This window comes from Cyprinodon variegatus, unplaced genomic scaffold (assembly GCF_000732505.1).
Source record: "Cyprinodon variegatus isolate N-32 unplaced genomic scaffold, C_variegatus-1.0 Scaffold679, whole genome shotgun sequence".
Lineage (NCBI taxonomy): Eukaryota > Metazoa > Chordata > Actinopteri > Cyprinodontiformes > Cyprinodontidae > Cyprinodon > Cyprinodon variegatus.
This window is the reverse complement of record NW_015151132.1, coordinates 74044-87914: the sequence shown is the minus strand read 5'-3', so window position 1 is coordinate 87914 and position 13871 is coordinate 74044. Positions and strand designations below refer to the sequence as shown.

Genomic DNA, 13871 nt, shown 5'->3' with positions numbered 1-13871 from the left:
ATATGTGAAAATATTTGTATTTCCTTTGATTCTTTTTATTTCTTGATTTCGTTATTTTTTATTATTACATTTACGTTTTATTATCTACATACCTGGAGTAAAAACACCTGATTCTCATTTTTGCTGAGACTTGAAGTCATCATTCACTGATTTCAGATAGATAGATAGATAGATAGATAGATAGATAGATAGATAGATAGATAGATAGATAGAAAGAGTTCAAATTTTTTCTTTTTCTGAGATGGGATGGGCTACCTGTATAACAAAAAACTAGTTGCGTATATATATATATATATATATATATATATATATATATATATATGGAGGTCATTAAGATGTTTCACAATAGCTCTTATTTAATGTTTTAATCTAATGTTTTAAATTTCTCTTAGACGGTATCTGACCCAATTTGGCCTCCCACTGGGACTACTTGTTTCAGATCCCATTCAGGTGCTCTCCTTCTAACATGGCAACAGTTGTTCACGTGCCTCTGGTAAAGCTTATTATTTAGAGAACCTGCCTACCAGAAAATATGTACATAATTATTTAGGCCAGCAGATGGCACACTGAGCTTTCTAGTAATTATAGTGATGAAGGGATCCTTGAGCTCTGGCTCAGGAGCTAGATCTGGTTCACACCTACTTGAGGTTTTTTTTTTTTTTCTGACAGCAATAAATAAAATAAATTGGAACATTTCTGAAAATTTAACTTAATTTAAGATCTTGATTTACATAACATAACACATAATATTTAGTTTCTGAAAGATATTTTCAAGCCTTTTTTTCTTATTACAATAATTTTATGGTCACATCTAAGAAACTAACAAGACCTAAAAATACCTTAGTTATTTTTATCAAATTGAAACAAATTGCAGGTTTAAGTAAAACTATTTATGTAAAACATGATTAAAGTTTAATATACACTAAATATATCTATAATCTGACAACATTTTCTAATATATTTCCCATTTTATTTCATAGAATTATTGAACCAATTTTTCTCCCACAAATTCCGCAGGCCTGAGTATTCGTTTTCGTGTGAGTGTTTGCTGCCCTCTAGTGGAGAGGTTGGGTTCTCCAGGTTAAAAGCAATAAAACATTCATTAAAGAGATGAGTTACAGTATTATTCCAAGCTTCACCACTATCAAGGTACAAATTCTTATTGATTATACATTTTGGATAAAAAAAAAAAAATTTTTCTCCAATCACAGCTGCACATCTTTCTATCAATGTCTATCAGTTTATCACACGTAGAAACATTTTCCACAGAATATGATTTAGTGCTGTACTTTAATTTGGTCATTTTAATACAAGCATACAGTTTCACTTAAACTTTCATATTGCAACCCTGTTTGTTTGTGTGTTTAGGGTAATTTTCCTGCTGGAAGGTTCATCACCTCCCAGATTTATTTTTGCACAACTGATAGAACTGGAGGCTTCTGAAGATAGTTCCATCAAGGGGTGAGGTGGGGAAAATTGCACACATTAAACTTATTCTAATTCTAAAATTAAAAAGACATTTTATTCATTTTTCTGTGCTAGGTTGTTTTACTTCTAAAAAAAATTTATCAACAACGGATCACAAGATGTTCAAACATTTAAACAGTATATAAGTCACTGTAGGTTAAGCATCTCTAAATAAAATGCACACTTATATACAAGCCATGTTTTGGATTAATGTAGATAAAATCACTTCAAGGCTAACTTAGTTTTACGTCACAGGTAAATAATTCTAACCATAATATAGAAAGCTATGCATGCTGCTTTTGTAATGCAGATTGTTTTAGCATATTTTGTCGAGTAAGTTACTCAACATAGCCACATTTCTTTAGTTTTTATCATATGGAGGAGCAAAAAAAATAAAGCATGTTTTAGCTGTTCCTATTATACATTTTGAAGTGAACTTTAAAGAAACAGGAAATTGGTTATCTTAATTAGTTTTAAAAAGTTATGATTCAGCTGAATCGTTATCCTGCAAATATGCTAAATGGGGAATAAAATCAAAACATTCTTAATTTTTTATTTTAATTATATGTTAATAGACAAGAAAGTAGGATACATTTAAAATTTGAAGCAAATTTAGAGTTTGCAGGGAATCACTGGATAACTAATAATTAGTTTTTATGCTTAAAAACCGAAAAACATTGTATCATGTGCAAAATATGTTTCCTTCCCTCATCCTTTCTTAAAATTAAATCCATTTCCTTTTTTCTTTCTTTTTTTTTGCATCCAAATGCAAATGCACCTCTCACTGATGACCCCCTTAAGCCAACAAACTGGTTTAAACAAAACCCAGAAAACCAGAAAAGCCCTCTTTGCCTGACCTCATGCAGAGAGCACTTAAGAGAACTTTGTAATGCATAACAGTTAACCCCAGAGGTCATGCATGCACACAATCATTTGAATAATTACAAAACAAAAGATATAAACTGGGGAATTTCACTAAGATAAGATAGTTGATATATTTAAGAAAAAACAATTAGTGATCAAGAAATCCATTTAATATGTTTGAAGCCCAGATTACTCTAAAAGCAAAGCTTTACTAAAATCTGTAAACCTGGGAAACATTTAATCCACGTGGTTTGGTTACCAAATAAATAAATAAAAAAGACAGGAGGTTATATGAAATTGCATTTTTCATTTTTCTAATTTATGCTTCCTTATTAATGCGCGGTACTGTCCTAGCATTCTGTTAAACTTTTTTTTTTTTTCAATTTTTTTTGGTTTCAAAATCTAAAACTAACAATATCTTTAAAGGGACAAATACTTCTCACAAGACATTTGTGTATTTCTTTTCCCAAGTAATTAATGTTTAGACTTATACTTGCTTTCAGCAACAAAAAAAAAAAAAAAGGGAACATTTCAATATGAACATAAAATATGCATTTCAGAACAAAATAAACAGTTCCTCAGAATGTCATGTGTGGTCACCGTCATACCCTCCTCCCAACTCTTATTTCCTTCTCTCTCTCGACTGCAGCTGCAACACACCTCCGGCTCCCCTCAGTCCAAATGCCAGTTCCTGTTGACGCAGTGCCAGCACCATGCCAGATCATCAAGGAGGACGCTGACAAGTGGTGAGTTTTAACAGGAAGGACGTACAGCTGCAGTCTGATCGAAATGATCAAATCAATCACCACAACATTGCCAAAAGTATATTAACAACATTAAGCAACAGTCATTTGTTTACATTATTTGACAAACGGCAGGAACATTTTAATGTCCTTGAACAAGGAGGTATTGAGATGCATAAATAGATCAGAAGTTTAAAAATACTCGCATGAGGACGGTCCATACTAGGGTGTCGTTTCATGTTACAGTCATGTTAAATGGCACCTCTGCTAAAGATGTTGAACAAGAAAAAAAAATGGATCGGTCTTTTACTTTTCTTCATACTGGAAAAATCTAAGAATAAAAGTAATCCAAGTTTATGTTTATGCTACTTTACATAATATTTATAACAAAAGCACAATAGTCACAATCAGTGGTTCCTTTTCTGTAAAAACTTTGTCCAATAGGACGGAACTTGCCTATATATTTATATATATATTTCATGAGTTATGCAGACAGAGAGATCCTGACCTTCGCTCTCCTCTCTTCCTCTCGCAGCACTAGGTCTCTCTAGGGTTTAGGTTTAGGGACTAAGCTAAACATGGAAGATGCTTTTTTTGGTTTGGTGACTCATTTTTCTGTCATAGCTTCTGTTGGCTCCATTTCCAGTTAACTGGCAGAGGCCAAGACATTGTTCTTCAAAATGTTCTGCTATACCACGCGATCACTTAACCAAGGTTTCCAGCATCCGACCCACAGTAGGGCCCACAGCTTCACAGAACCTCTACCATACTTGCCAATTACCATTAGATGCTTTTCCACTTACTTTTTATGCTTATGTGGAAACAATGATTGATGGGTTTGGCTTTCATATGGAAGCAACCAGTATCATTGGTTGTTTTTTTTCAAGGCCCATGGTTCCAGTAAAGGTTCCTGCAAAGTTTTATAAACTTTAGACGTTAAAAGTCGTGTTGGCTGTACAGAAAAAAAAAAAAGAAAAAAAAAACTACATCTGGCATCCTTTCCAAACAGCTGGATAGTATCTGAGCAGCATCATTCAGCTGCTGAGGAACCCTGATGACCCCAGGGTGCCACTTGTTGCGGCTGTAACACTGATTTTTGGAGACTCTTCTCACCCCCTTACCACCCTGCTGATGCTGCAGGATAAACATAACCTAACTGCCTTTTAGCAAAAAAATTATATGTCCTTTTTTTCAGAGATGGATAATCCAGATCCAGAGAGCAAAAATCCTTTAGAGATATTAGTTCAAACCATTTTCATTTCCAGCCCCAGAGGGCAGATCTGGGGCTAATCACCTGGTTAGGTAAACCGGATGTGGGAAAACTTGGCAGGGTTTTTATTCTTTGGATCTGGATTATCCACCCCTGCTTATTGCATTTATTTCTAAGGAAGATAGAAAGTTACAATAAAAGAATTAGAAAGGTAAATAACAGCTTCTTCAATATTTACTTTGAAGGGATGGATGTTAGTATTCAGATTTTGTAAACAGCAACAAAAAACAAACAAAAAACTATTTCCTCTAAATACATATAGTCAAATGAAAGATTTTTTTAAAATGCACTTTAGGATTTTATGCAGAAAATAAAACAAGAATTTAATGTAGAGTTAAAAAAAAAACACATTAATCAGCGCTACTGGCTAATTTGACCATCTCTTTGAGAAGGAGCAGATGTTTGGTTCATGGCTAATGTTCCAATGTTTTTTTTTTTATAAAACAGCTGCACTGATTTAATCTGGAAAAAAACAACACAAAAAAAAGAAAAAAAAAAACACTTCTAGAAAGTATTTAATTACATTTTTAGGTGAGAGCAGTTATTACATGTGGTCCAATTAACAGGGGTCATATAAAGACCTTGTGTGTTTAGATGTAAAGTCTAAAGTCTTATCTGGTGTTTTAGCCTTCAAGAAAAGAAAGATGACTGCAAGGATCTGATGGATGCCTTTCAGGCCTGCATAAAAACACTGTCTGAGGGATCCTAGTAAATGAAGAAACATGGATTTAAAAACAAGTAAGTTCACACAAAACCCTATAATGTATTATTCCATACTTATTTGCATATCATGAAGGGAAAGCTTTGGTTATTCAAAGAAATAAACTTATAAATATTTATAAGTTAGATATAAGGTAAAAAAAAAAAGAAGAATCCATGTTCACTTCACAGTGCATATAGTCAAATTGATATAGAAACCAGGGATTTCTGCACAGTTTCATTGATTCTCCTCTTCAGAATGTTTAAGCAAATGACTGAATTAACCTGCTTGTTGAAAATGCTAATTTGTTTCCTTCTCATTCTTCTTACTTCTTGTTCTGTGCAGGACGTCTGACGGGACCATTTGGAAAACCCTTAAATAACCCAAGGAAAAGAGATGTTGCCATACAGCCCTCAGGAGATTCTACATAGTTTCTAAACTGAAACTGAAATCCATTTTTGCAAAACTTTAAAAACAAAGACTATTATTGCAACCACATTATTATTCTGAGCATAAAACCCAAAGTCATTGCATGAAGCAGCACACTCCTTTAACAGTGTAAAGTGTCATAGAAATAACACAATTGTCTACGTTTTTCGGTCAGAAAGAAGCAAACATGCATGAGAAAGTGATTCTAGCTGAATGCCTAAGAGACTCTGAAGGTTGTAGGTCTCTACTCTCTGAAGGATCATAATGTCGTCGTACTGTTCCACCCACAGTGTCAGTTTGTGTGACCCGAGAACAAAATGATTGCAGCTTCATTCAGTTTATTCCCATTAATATACTGTAGATATTTTAAATAATATTTCATATTTAATATTTTTCCTCTGTAAAAAACCCCTTACCTAATATATTTGCCTATTCTAGGGCTTTCCAAAAAAGTTAAAAAAAACAATCCACTGGACTTGGTTTGAAACGAGTTTAGTTCCTATAATCAGCAAGTTTCCTAAGCAATTTCTAATACATTATGACTCATTTTTCTAGGGATTTACTCATAGCACAGAATGGAGATACCAGAAAACTCAAGATGAATGATGTAGCTCCAACATGTGCAATGATACACTTGTTCAAATTAAGATAATGAATAATAAACAAATAAACCGATGTCTTTTTCAATTAGTCAAGGACAGATCTTTATTTTAATTTTAACTTTCATTAATATAAAAAAATCTTACATCTCACACTGATCTGTAGTTAGGGGTTTTCACTGCTTGAAAAGCTGTTTTAAGTCTTTACTCTTTTTGCAAAAAAATATAATAAAAAATGGTAATCTTTGCTTAATCCCTTCATGAGCGCCTGCATAGAGCCGTCTAATGGGACTCCTTCAGCCTCTGGGAACTAATGTATGGATTAGGAGAATGTGCAAAGATTACAACTAGAGTAAAGCTACAGGAGGTGTTGATGGAGAATTTAAAACGAGAACAGAATTGAAGGAGGGATCTTTGCAAGATTAAAAAGGAAATCCAAACTTCAAGCTTATACTATTGTGTACTATCTTATTATTCAATTTTCTACAATTCAAGTTGCCTTATGTTAGATACTTCTTTTTTTAAGTGTCAAACAGAGAGTATTAAGAGTATTTTTCTTCATACATTTTTTGTTTTGTGATTAAAAAAACAAAAACAGCATCCTATTACCATAGAAAGAAAAAAAAAAGCAATCAAGAGATACAGATGAAGATGATCTTCAGGGACTTATCTAGTGAAGAAAAACTTTAATTATAGAAAGCTGTCTCCCTGGTTTAATGCAGAGCTCTGCATTTTGAAGCAAAATGCTAGGAAATTGGAGAGAAAATGCTGCTCTACATGCTTACGGGAATCCCAGCTAGTCTGGAAAAAAAGTTTAATGCTGTATAAAAGGACCCTTCATAAAGCAAGAGCAGAATACTTCTTCTCATTAATAGGAGAGAATAAGAAAACTTTTTAATACAGATGCTTAACTCACCCAGAGCCATAGCTCTGTTGAACCATCCATCCCACCTGCTCTAAGCACTAAACTGCCTGGAGATGACATGTGTTGTTAATTGGCACTGTATAAATAAACTGAATTGAATATTCCAATAAAAGTGTCAATTTAGACCCTAAACACACAAACAACTTTCAATCCTTTTCCCAGATTATCCATGTACAAAAGTCCTTCATTGCCTTTTTGCTATGCTGTGTTCACTATGAGATCAACTCGTACAGAGCGGGAGTTTTGTAGACTAAATCAAGTTATTATTAATAAAATGATTATTTAATCTATCAGCAGGTGACAAAAAATTCTATAGTTTATCATAGTTTTTTGTCATCTGCAAAGATCTTGTGCAAGGCATATATATATTGTGCTGGAAAATATGGTACAACAAACCACATGTTTACTACGTATCTTACATGACTTGTGGTAAACACATGACCTTCAAAACAATTTTTTCGTCAGCTTTACCGTAGAGGCCAGATTTGTATGCTTCACAACAAATAGCCTTTCTGTTATCCAGTTGAGACATCAAGTCACAATGTCAGCCAGCTTTCATTTAGTATTGTCTTTTTTGTGGCTTTGTCCTAACAGCTTCTATAACAAACCTTTAACCTTACAGAACAGCCAAATTATGGCTGAGCCTGCACTGACTGCTTGGTGCAATCTCCGCTGACAATCTCCTTTTCCATCACGCTTCATCCCTGTTGGGGTCACAAGGGGTTCTGGTGCCTATCTCCAGCTGTCTACAGGTGAGAGGCGGGGTACACCCTAGACAGGTCGCCAGTCCATCGCAGGGCAACACACAGACAAACAGAACAACCATTCACACACACACACACACCTAAGTAGAATTTAGAGAAGCTGATTAACCTAACAGTCATGTTTGGACTGTGGGAGGAAGAAGGAGTACCCAGAGAGAATCCACGCATGCACAGGGACACTTTGCAAACTTTGCAGAAAGACCACGGGAATCGAACCCAGAAATTTCTCGTTGCAAGACAGCAATGCTACCCACTGCCTCACAGAGACATAGCCAGAAAATTTTTATAAGGGTGGCCAGGCAAAAATCAATGTAGACCGAGGGCTGGCCAAAAGGATAGGGGCCAGAACCTCAGGGTCACTCTACACTGTTCCAACAGGAAAATTAATGAGCACAACATCCATATTTTCTAAATAAAGACAAACTATCTTTTCCTACAGCCTTTGCTAACAAATAGACGAGTATATTTAAAAATCAGTGCTTCCTCGATAAAAGTTATAGTGGATACAATTCTTTCAGGTTTGAGTTCTGGGGCCAACATCTTTATCCATTGTCATCACCTACCTACTTTTATCAATAATCATTTTGCCAAAAATTTATATTTACAATTATTAATATCTACATAAATTGATTTCTTAATACGTTTTTGTTAAAATAGTTATCTATGATTTCACTGAATTCTCTTTACCCCATATAACTTAAAATGTAGTTCTGACTGTTGCCACCATCTGTATTAGAGGGAAAAAATGGTAGGGGTGGCCAATGATTGACTAAGGCTACGTTCACACTGCAGCCTGAACTGACCCAAATCCAATTTTTTGGCCCACATGTGACCTGGATCTGATCTTTTCTGGGCTGTCTGAACAACACAGATCTGATTTTTTCCAATCCGACCCAGGCCACTTGGCTATGTGGTCCTGAATCCGATACGAATCTGATCTTTTCAAATGCAACCTGTGTGTGAACGGCCAGGGCCGATTTATCCAACCTGAACGTCATTAATACCCGACAAATGTCACTATTATGCTTCTTGCTACACAGAAGCGGCAAGAAAAAACAGCAACCATGATGGACAATTATGCGGAGAGCAGTATTTATGTTTAACCACATTGAAAAGATTGAGTTTTTATGATTGGAAAAGACCGATAGATGTGCGCCGGCACTTCTATCCAGGTTTACTTCCAGAAAAAAAGAGCACGCTGGCCTGTGACGTCATTGCGTTCTCTACTGCGCATGCGGGACACTTGCATTGTATGACTGCAGTTCACACAGGACAGGAAATCACATACAAGTTGCATATAGTTGGAAATAATGAACTGCAACGTAAAAAATCGGGTTACGCAAAAAAAAAAAAATCGGAATTGAGCATCAAGGCCTGCAGTGTGAACCATGGCCACCCCTGTCCCCCATCTAGCTCCACCCCTGCTGCCTCAATGTATTGAAAAAGAAATAAAGGGTTGCATAATTACAAATGCATTCCACGCTTGATTATTATTATTATTTCTTAAAGTATTATTCTATTGCATTGAAGTCTTTGGAATTTGTAGTTGTGGCAAAATGAATATATATATATATATATGTTTGCAAATCACTAACTGTACGTATCATTGCCTAAACCTGCTGAATAAAGTACTGCAGGCCTGCTAGGTTACTGTAAAATCACTCCCATCCACCATCTGAACCGCAGGCGATGTTTACACGTCTTTTCATGATAACATATAGGGAGGTGTCCTCTTTATGATCTGCGGCCCACATTGTGGCAGGTGCTGAGTTGAATGCAGAGATAAGCGTATTTTGAGGAAGCCGAGCAGGAGGGCGGAGAACAGAAGCCAAGAGGAGAGAGGATGGAGAAGGAGTGAGACCCGGATGCTGATGCGAGCGGGGCGAGGGAGGGGAAGAGGGGAGCAAAAATATCGATTTACGGCAAGAAAACGGAGTATCATCCGAGGGGGGCCTTTCGCTGCCGAGAACTGGGATCAGAATCCAGGAGGAAGATAGTGTTTTTTTCCACCTATGTGTGTTTCCACCCATGGAGGACAAGCCGAAGGAGAGAAGAGGAGGAAGATGCTGTGAGCCGCCACTTGCAGTGATGTAGGGAGGCAGAGACGAGCAGAGGCAGGGGACGGGGGAGGACTACGCTATATAATATAACAGAAATAATAGAAAAAAATATATAAATATATATTTAAAGATGGTTGTCCGGCGAGGACTGCGCGCTTTAGCTCGAAAAACCGAGAGGATGTGGCAGCCGTGTGACAAAAGTGACCGTTTGGCGAAGCCGAGAAACTTCAAGCGGGGTCGGTGTTTGTGACAGGCGCGAGGCGGCCGTTGGTCGAAGCATCGAAGCTAAAGCTAGCCTCAGATAGCATGCTGTAAAAAAAACAGGCCTGACAGAGAAACATAACATTTATTACGCTCTCACAGCCAACAAATACGCATTAATATTGGACATTTCGTTGTTATACACCAACAGAAAATGGCATAAGTAAAGGCTTTGAAAAAGACGGCTTGTTTTACAGCTATGTGTTAATGGCATAATATATAGATGTAATACATTTACACTTATAAGCTAATGTAAATACGTGACATGTACTAGGTAGCCTGCAGTACCTTTTGTTCATTTCCAGAGCACTAGTTGGTATTTTAACTCAGAAAGCTTTGATACAAGCTTTCACCTCAGTTTCTGTAATTTAAACTCTATATTTTTGTCAAATTTCGTCTTTCAACAGGAAGATATTTATCTCAGCTTAATTGAACAAACTTCTTTTTATTATAAAAGGGTTTGACTTTCTTCTTTTTCCCATGATACATGTTAGTCACCTTGAAATTGCTGTGATATACCTGAATATAAAGTTGAAGGTAACATCCTGCATCAACTTATAGAAAACCTGTATCATACCAGAGATATTGCAATAAATCAGAGTGCAGTATTAGTTCTAATTGTGTATTAAGCTGTCAGTGGGAGCAGTATGAGTAAGGAACTGTCTCTGAGTCAGTCTGCTCAATATGTTGGGCCCTATCGACTGGAGAAGACTCTGGGGAAGGGACAAACAGGTGAGAGCACACATACTCATTGTAAAATGAAGAATGTCAATCTGATCTTTTTTCCCCTCGATGCTGAATCAATAGGATTTTTGTCTCTTTTTTATCTTTAGGGCTGGTCAAACTCGGTGTCCACTGTATCACGGGTCAGAAGGTAGCGATAAAAATAGTCAACCGAGAGAAGCTGTCTGAGTCGGTCCTGATGAAGGTATAGTATGGCACCTTTGATGTTACCAATTTGCATGGATCTATGTGAGATTCATACTGTAAAAAAAGAATGCTTGGTGTTAAACGAAATGTATGGCTCATTTTAAATGAATAAGAAAATCAAATCAGTTCTGATAAGTAAATTTTACATCACTACAGTTATGAAAATGTTATCTCTGTTATCATTTATTTAGATTGTGGTACCTAGGGTTGAATAGAAATGAAGAAAACACAATATTATTGAAGAATTGTTCACATTCTAAGCAGCATAGTCAAAGTTTTATTACAGGTTCCCCAAAATGTATCAGTTTTAACCAATCTTTGAGACAAATTATTAAAAAAATAAGGGTTTATTTAAGAAAAAAGGTTCCTCATTGGTTATTTTAGAATTCCAACAAAATTAATTTATGCTGAGTTTAGATCAAATAGCAACATGGAGCCTTGTTTTGCAAAGTCTTTGGTTATAGTCCTGTTTTGAATGGAAGATATGAGCTTTAGTTTGAAGGATTGATATCCGTTTCTCATCAATATTGTTATTCATTTAGGGATTTGAAAACTACTTAAAGAAATTGTTATTTTTTTAATTTTGTTTTCAGATGTCGGTTTTAACGTTCTCCATTCAGAATATTAAAACATCATATAAAGTTGATATACCAAATGGGATATTTTGAGCTTGCTTAGCAGCCCTGAATTTTGATCCATCATGGCTGCCTCTCATATAGGATTGATAGAAAAGAGTTCATTCAAAGATTATTTCAAAGCTTAGTTTTGAAAGTTTAAAATAGGAAATATTAATATTGTTAAAAGTTATCGTTGAGCCTTCTATGAGAAGTAGAATAAACTGAAATCAGATTTGCAATCAGCTGTTTCACACATATGAGTTTTCAACTGTTAACCTTATTTCCATTATTATAGTGATATGTTGCCTTTCTGTAGTTTTTAGACCATCACTGTTGTGTTTATAGTTAGCAGTATGTTTTCATACAAAATTTCCCTCTCAGTTAAGTAAGGTAAATGTATAGTAGCCCTTTTTCAGCTTCTTAACTAGTAGTGTGCAGCAATAATTGTGTTTGGCTACTGTTTCTTTAAATTAGCAGCACTTTAAACTTTAGGTATGGCATTTTTTAATACCATAATAATTCATGTATTTACGGTACATATTCAAAACAGGCCCATGTCTTGTGATGATAACAGTGCTAGTTTTTTAATCTGGCCTCCTGTGCTGAATTATAAATAAACTGTGCTATTTTTGCTATAATTATTGTCTGTGTACCTTAGTCCTTGTGCTTTAGAGTGATCACTGCCTTCAGACTCTTTTGTATTTTAATTTTTATCCTTCTCTTCTGTGTAACTAGGTTGAGAGGGAGATAGCCATTCTGAAACTGATCGAGCATCCGCATGTGTTGAAGCTGCATGACGTTTATGAGAACAACAAATATCTGTGAGTTCCCTCTGCATTTTGGAAGTTCTGGAATGGAATTCTGCTCGTTCATTCTTTCTTTGGGAGTTAGATGGAGACAGAAATTACTTAAAGAAGGGTCTGAAATATCTATTAGAAATCTATTCCACTTTTTGCAATATGGAAATAAATGATAATGTTCTGCTTGTTGACAGATACCTGGTGTTGGAGCATGTGTCTGGAGGAGAGCTCTTTGACTACTTGGTGAAAAAGGGACGTCTAACCCCAAAAGAAGCTAGAAAGTTCTTCAGGCAGATCATCTCTGCTTTGGATTTCTGTCACAGTCATTCCATCTGGTGGGTTTTAACTGTTTTAGCCCTCACTCTTAGACTTTGAACAGGTCATTTAATAGATGACTATTCTGGCTTTCTAAATGTGCAATCCCTATTATTTAAATAATAAAGAATCACTCCCAGATTGAGTGTAGAGAACACATAATTTGTAGCTGGAGGAAATGGACAAAATGATTTAATCTGTACATGTTGTGTTTTTGCAGTCACAGAGACTTGAAGCCGGAGAACTTGCTGCTCGATGAGAAGAACAACATTCGTATTGCTGACTTCGGGATGGCCTCTCTGCAGGTGGGGGACAGCCTGCTGGAGACCAGCTGTGGGTAAGTACCAGCCCTGTGTGTGAGATTATAAATCATGTTTTCATACATGAATGTTTTCATATTTGACTTTTTTTGAGAACAGACAGAACGTAAAATATTATGTTTTAATTAAATACATCGGCTGCCTAATTTATTGGCTCACATTGTGCTAAATTGTGTACATAGCCTTGTAATAAAGCACTGAAAACATTTCATCCGAGTACATTTGTTCTCAGAACAAGAAAATATACTTTTCACTTACTAAATCAGAATCACATTAAATCATACCCTTTGTTTAATACCTTACACAACCACTTATTCACAATAAGACAGTAAGGTGTGCAAAATGAGGGAGGGTTCTTTAAACATAAATTCTTTCCTGATTTAGATCCTCTACATTCTTTGGTTCCCACTTATCCTCTCATCTTCTGAACCTACAAGTTTCTGTATATTCTAAATATGGTGACTAGGATTTATTTATTTTTTTCTGTTATATGTGTCATGATTCTGCTTTTTGTGGACTTTTTGGTTCTGTTTAAGTTTCTTTTTGAGTTACACTTTGATTTATGTCATTCTGTGTTTTTTTGGTCATTGATTTATTTTCCATTTTGTGTCATTGTAGTTGTATTTTAGTTAGATTTAAGCAGTGTGGTATTTTTTGAGTCACTCTCTGTTGCCCTCTTGTGCCAGTCTCCTTTCCCCTAGCTCCCTTCTAGTTGCTTCTATCCACACCTGCTCCCTATCACCTAATTAGCCCATTCTTTTTTCTCCCATATATATATATATATATATATATATATATATATATATA

General features: G+C 35.6%; 1 protein-coding gene and 1 long non-coding RNA gene across 9 annotated transcripts in view; both read left to right on the top strand.

The window, feature by feature from the left end:
• Positions 1-2992: 2992 nt before the first annotated feature.
• Positions 2993-6141, top strand: LOC107097213. Its single transcript, XR_001481826.1, has 3 exons — positions 2993-3077; positions 4972-5082; positions 5390-6141. It is a non-coding gene; the product is annotated as an uncharacterized LOC107097213 (long non-coding RNA).
• A 3435-nt stretch (positions 6142-9576) lies between these two features.
• The window catches only part of LOC107097217 (serine/threonine-protein kinase BRSK2-like), a 19742-nt gene continuing 15447 nt past the window's right edge, over positions 9577-13871 (top strand). For 2 of the 8 annotated variants that reach the window (XM_015394277.1, XM_015394275.1), the window contains exons 1-5: positions 9605-10814; positions 10916-11010; positions 12365-12450; positions 12624-12764; positions 12965-13081. In XM_015394277.1, coding sequence (XP_015249763.1) covers positions 10730-10814; positions 10916-11010; positions 12365-12450; positions 12624-12764; positions 12965-13081 — 524 coding nt within the window. In that variant the 5' untranslated portion in view covers positions 9605-10729. Of the gene's footprint in view, positions 10815-10915; positions 11011-12364; positions 12451-12623; positions 12765-12964; positions 13082-13871 lie in introns of all 8 variants that reach the window. The other 6 variants (XM_015394282.1, XM_015394280.1, XM_015394278.1 and 3 more) reach the window with 5 other exon arrangements.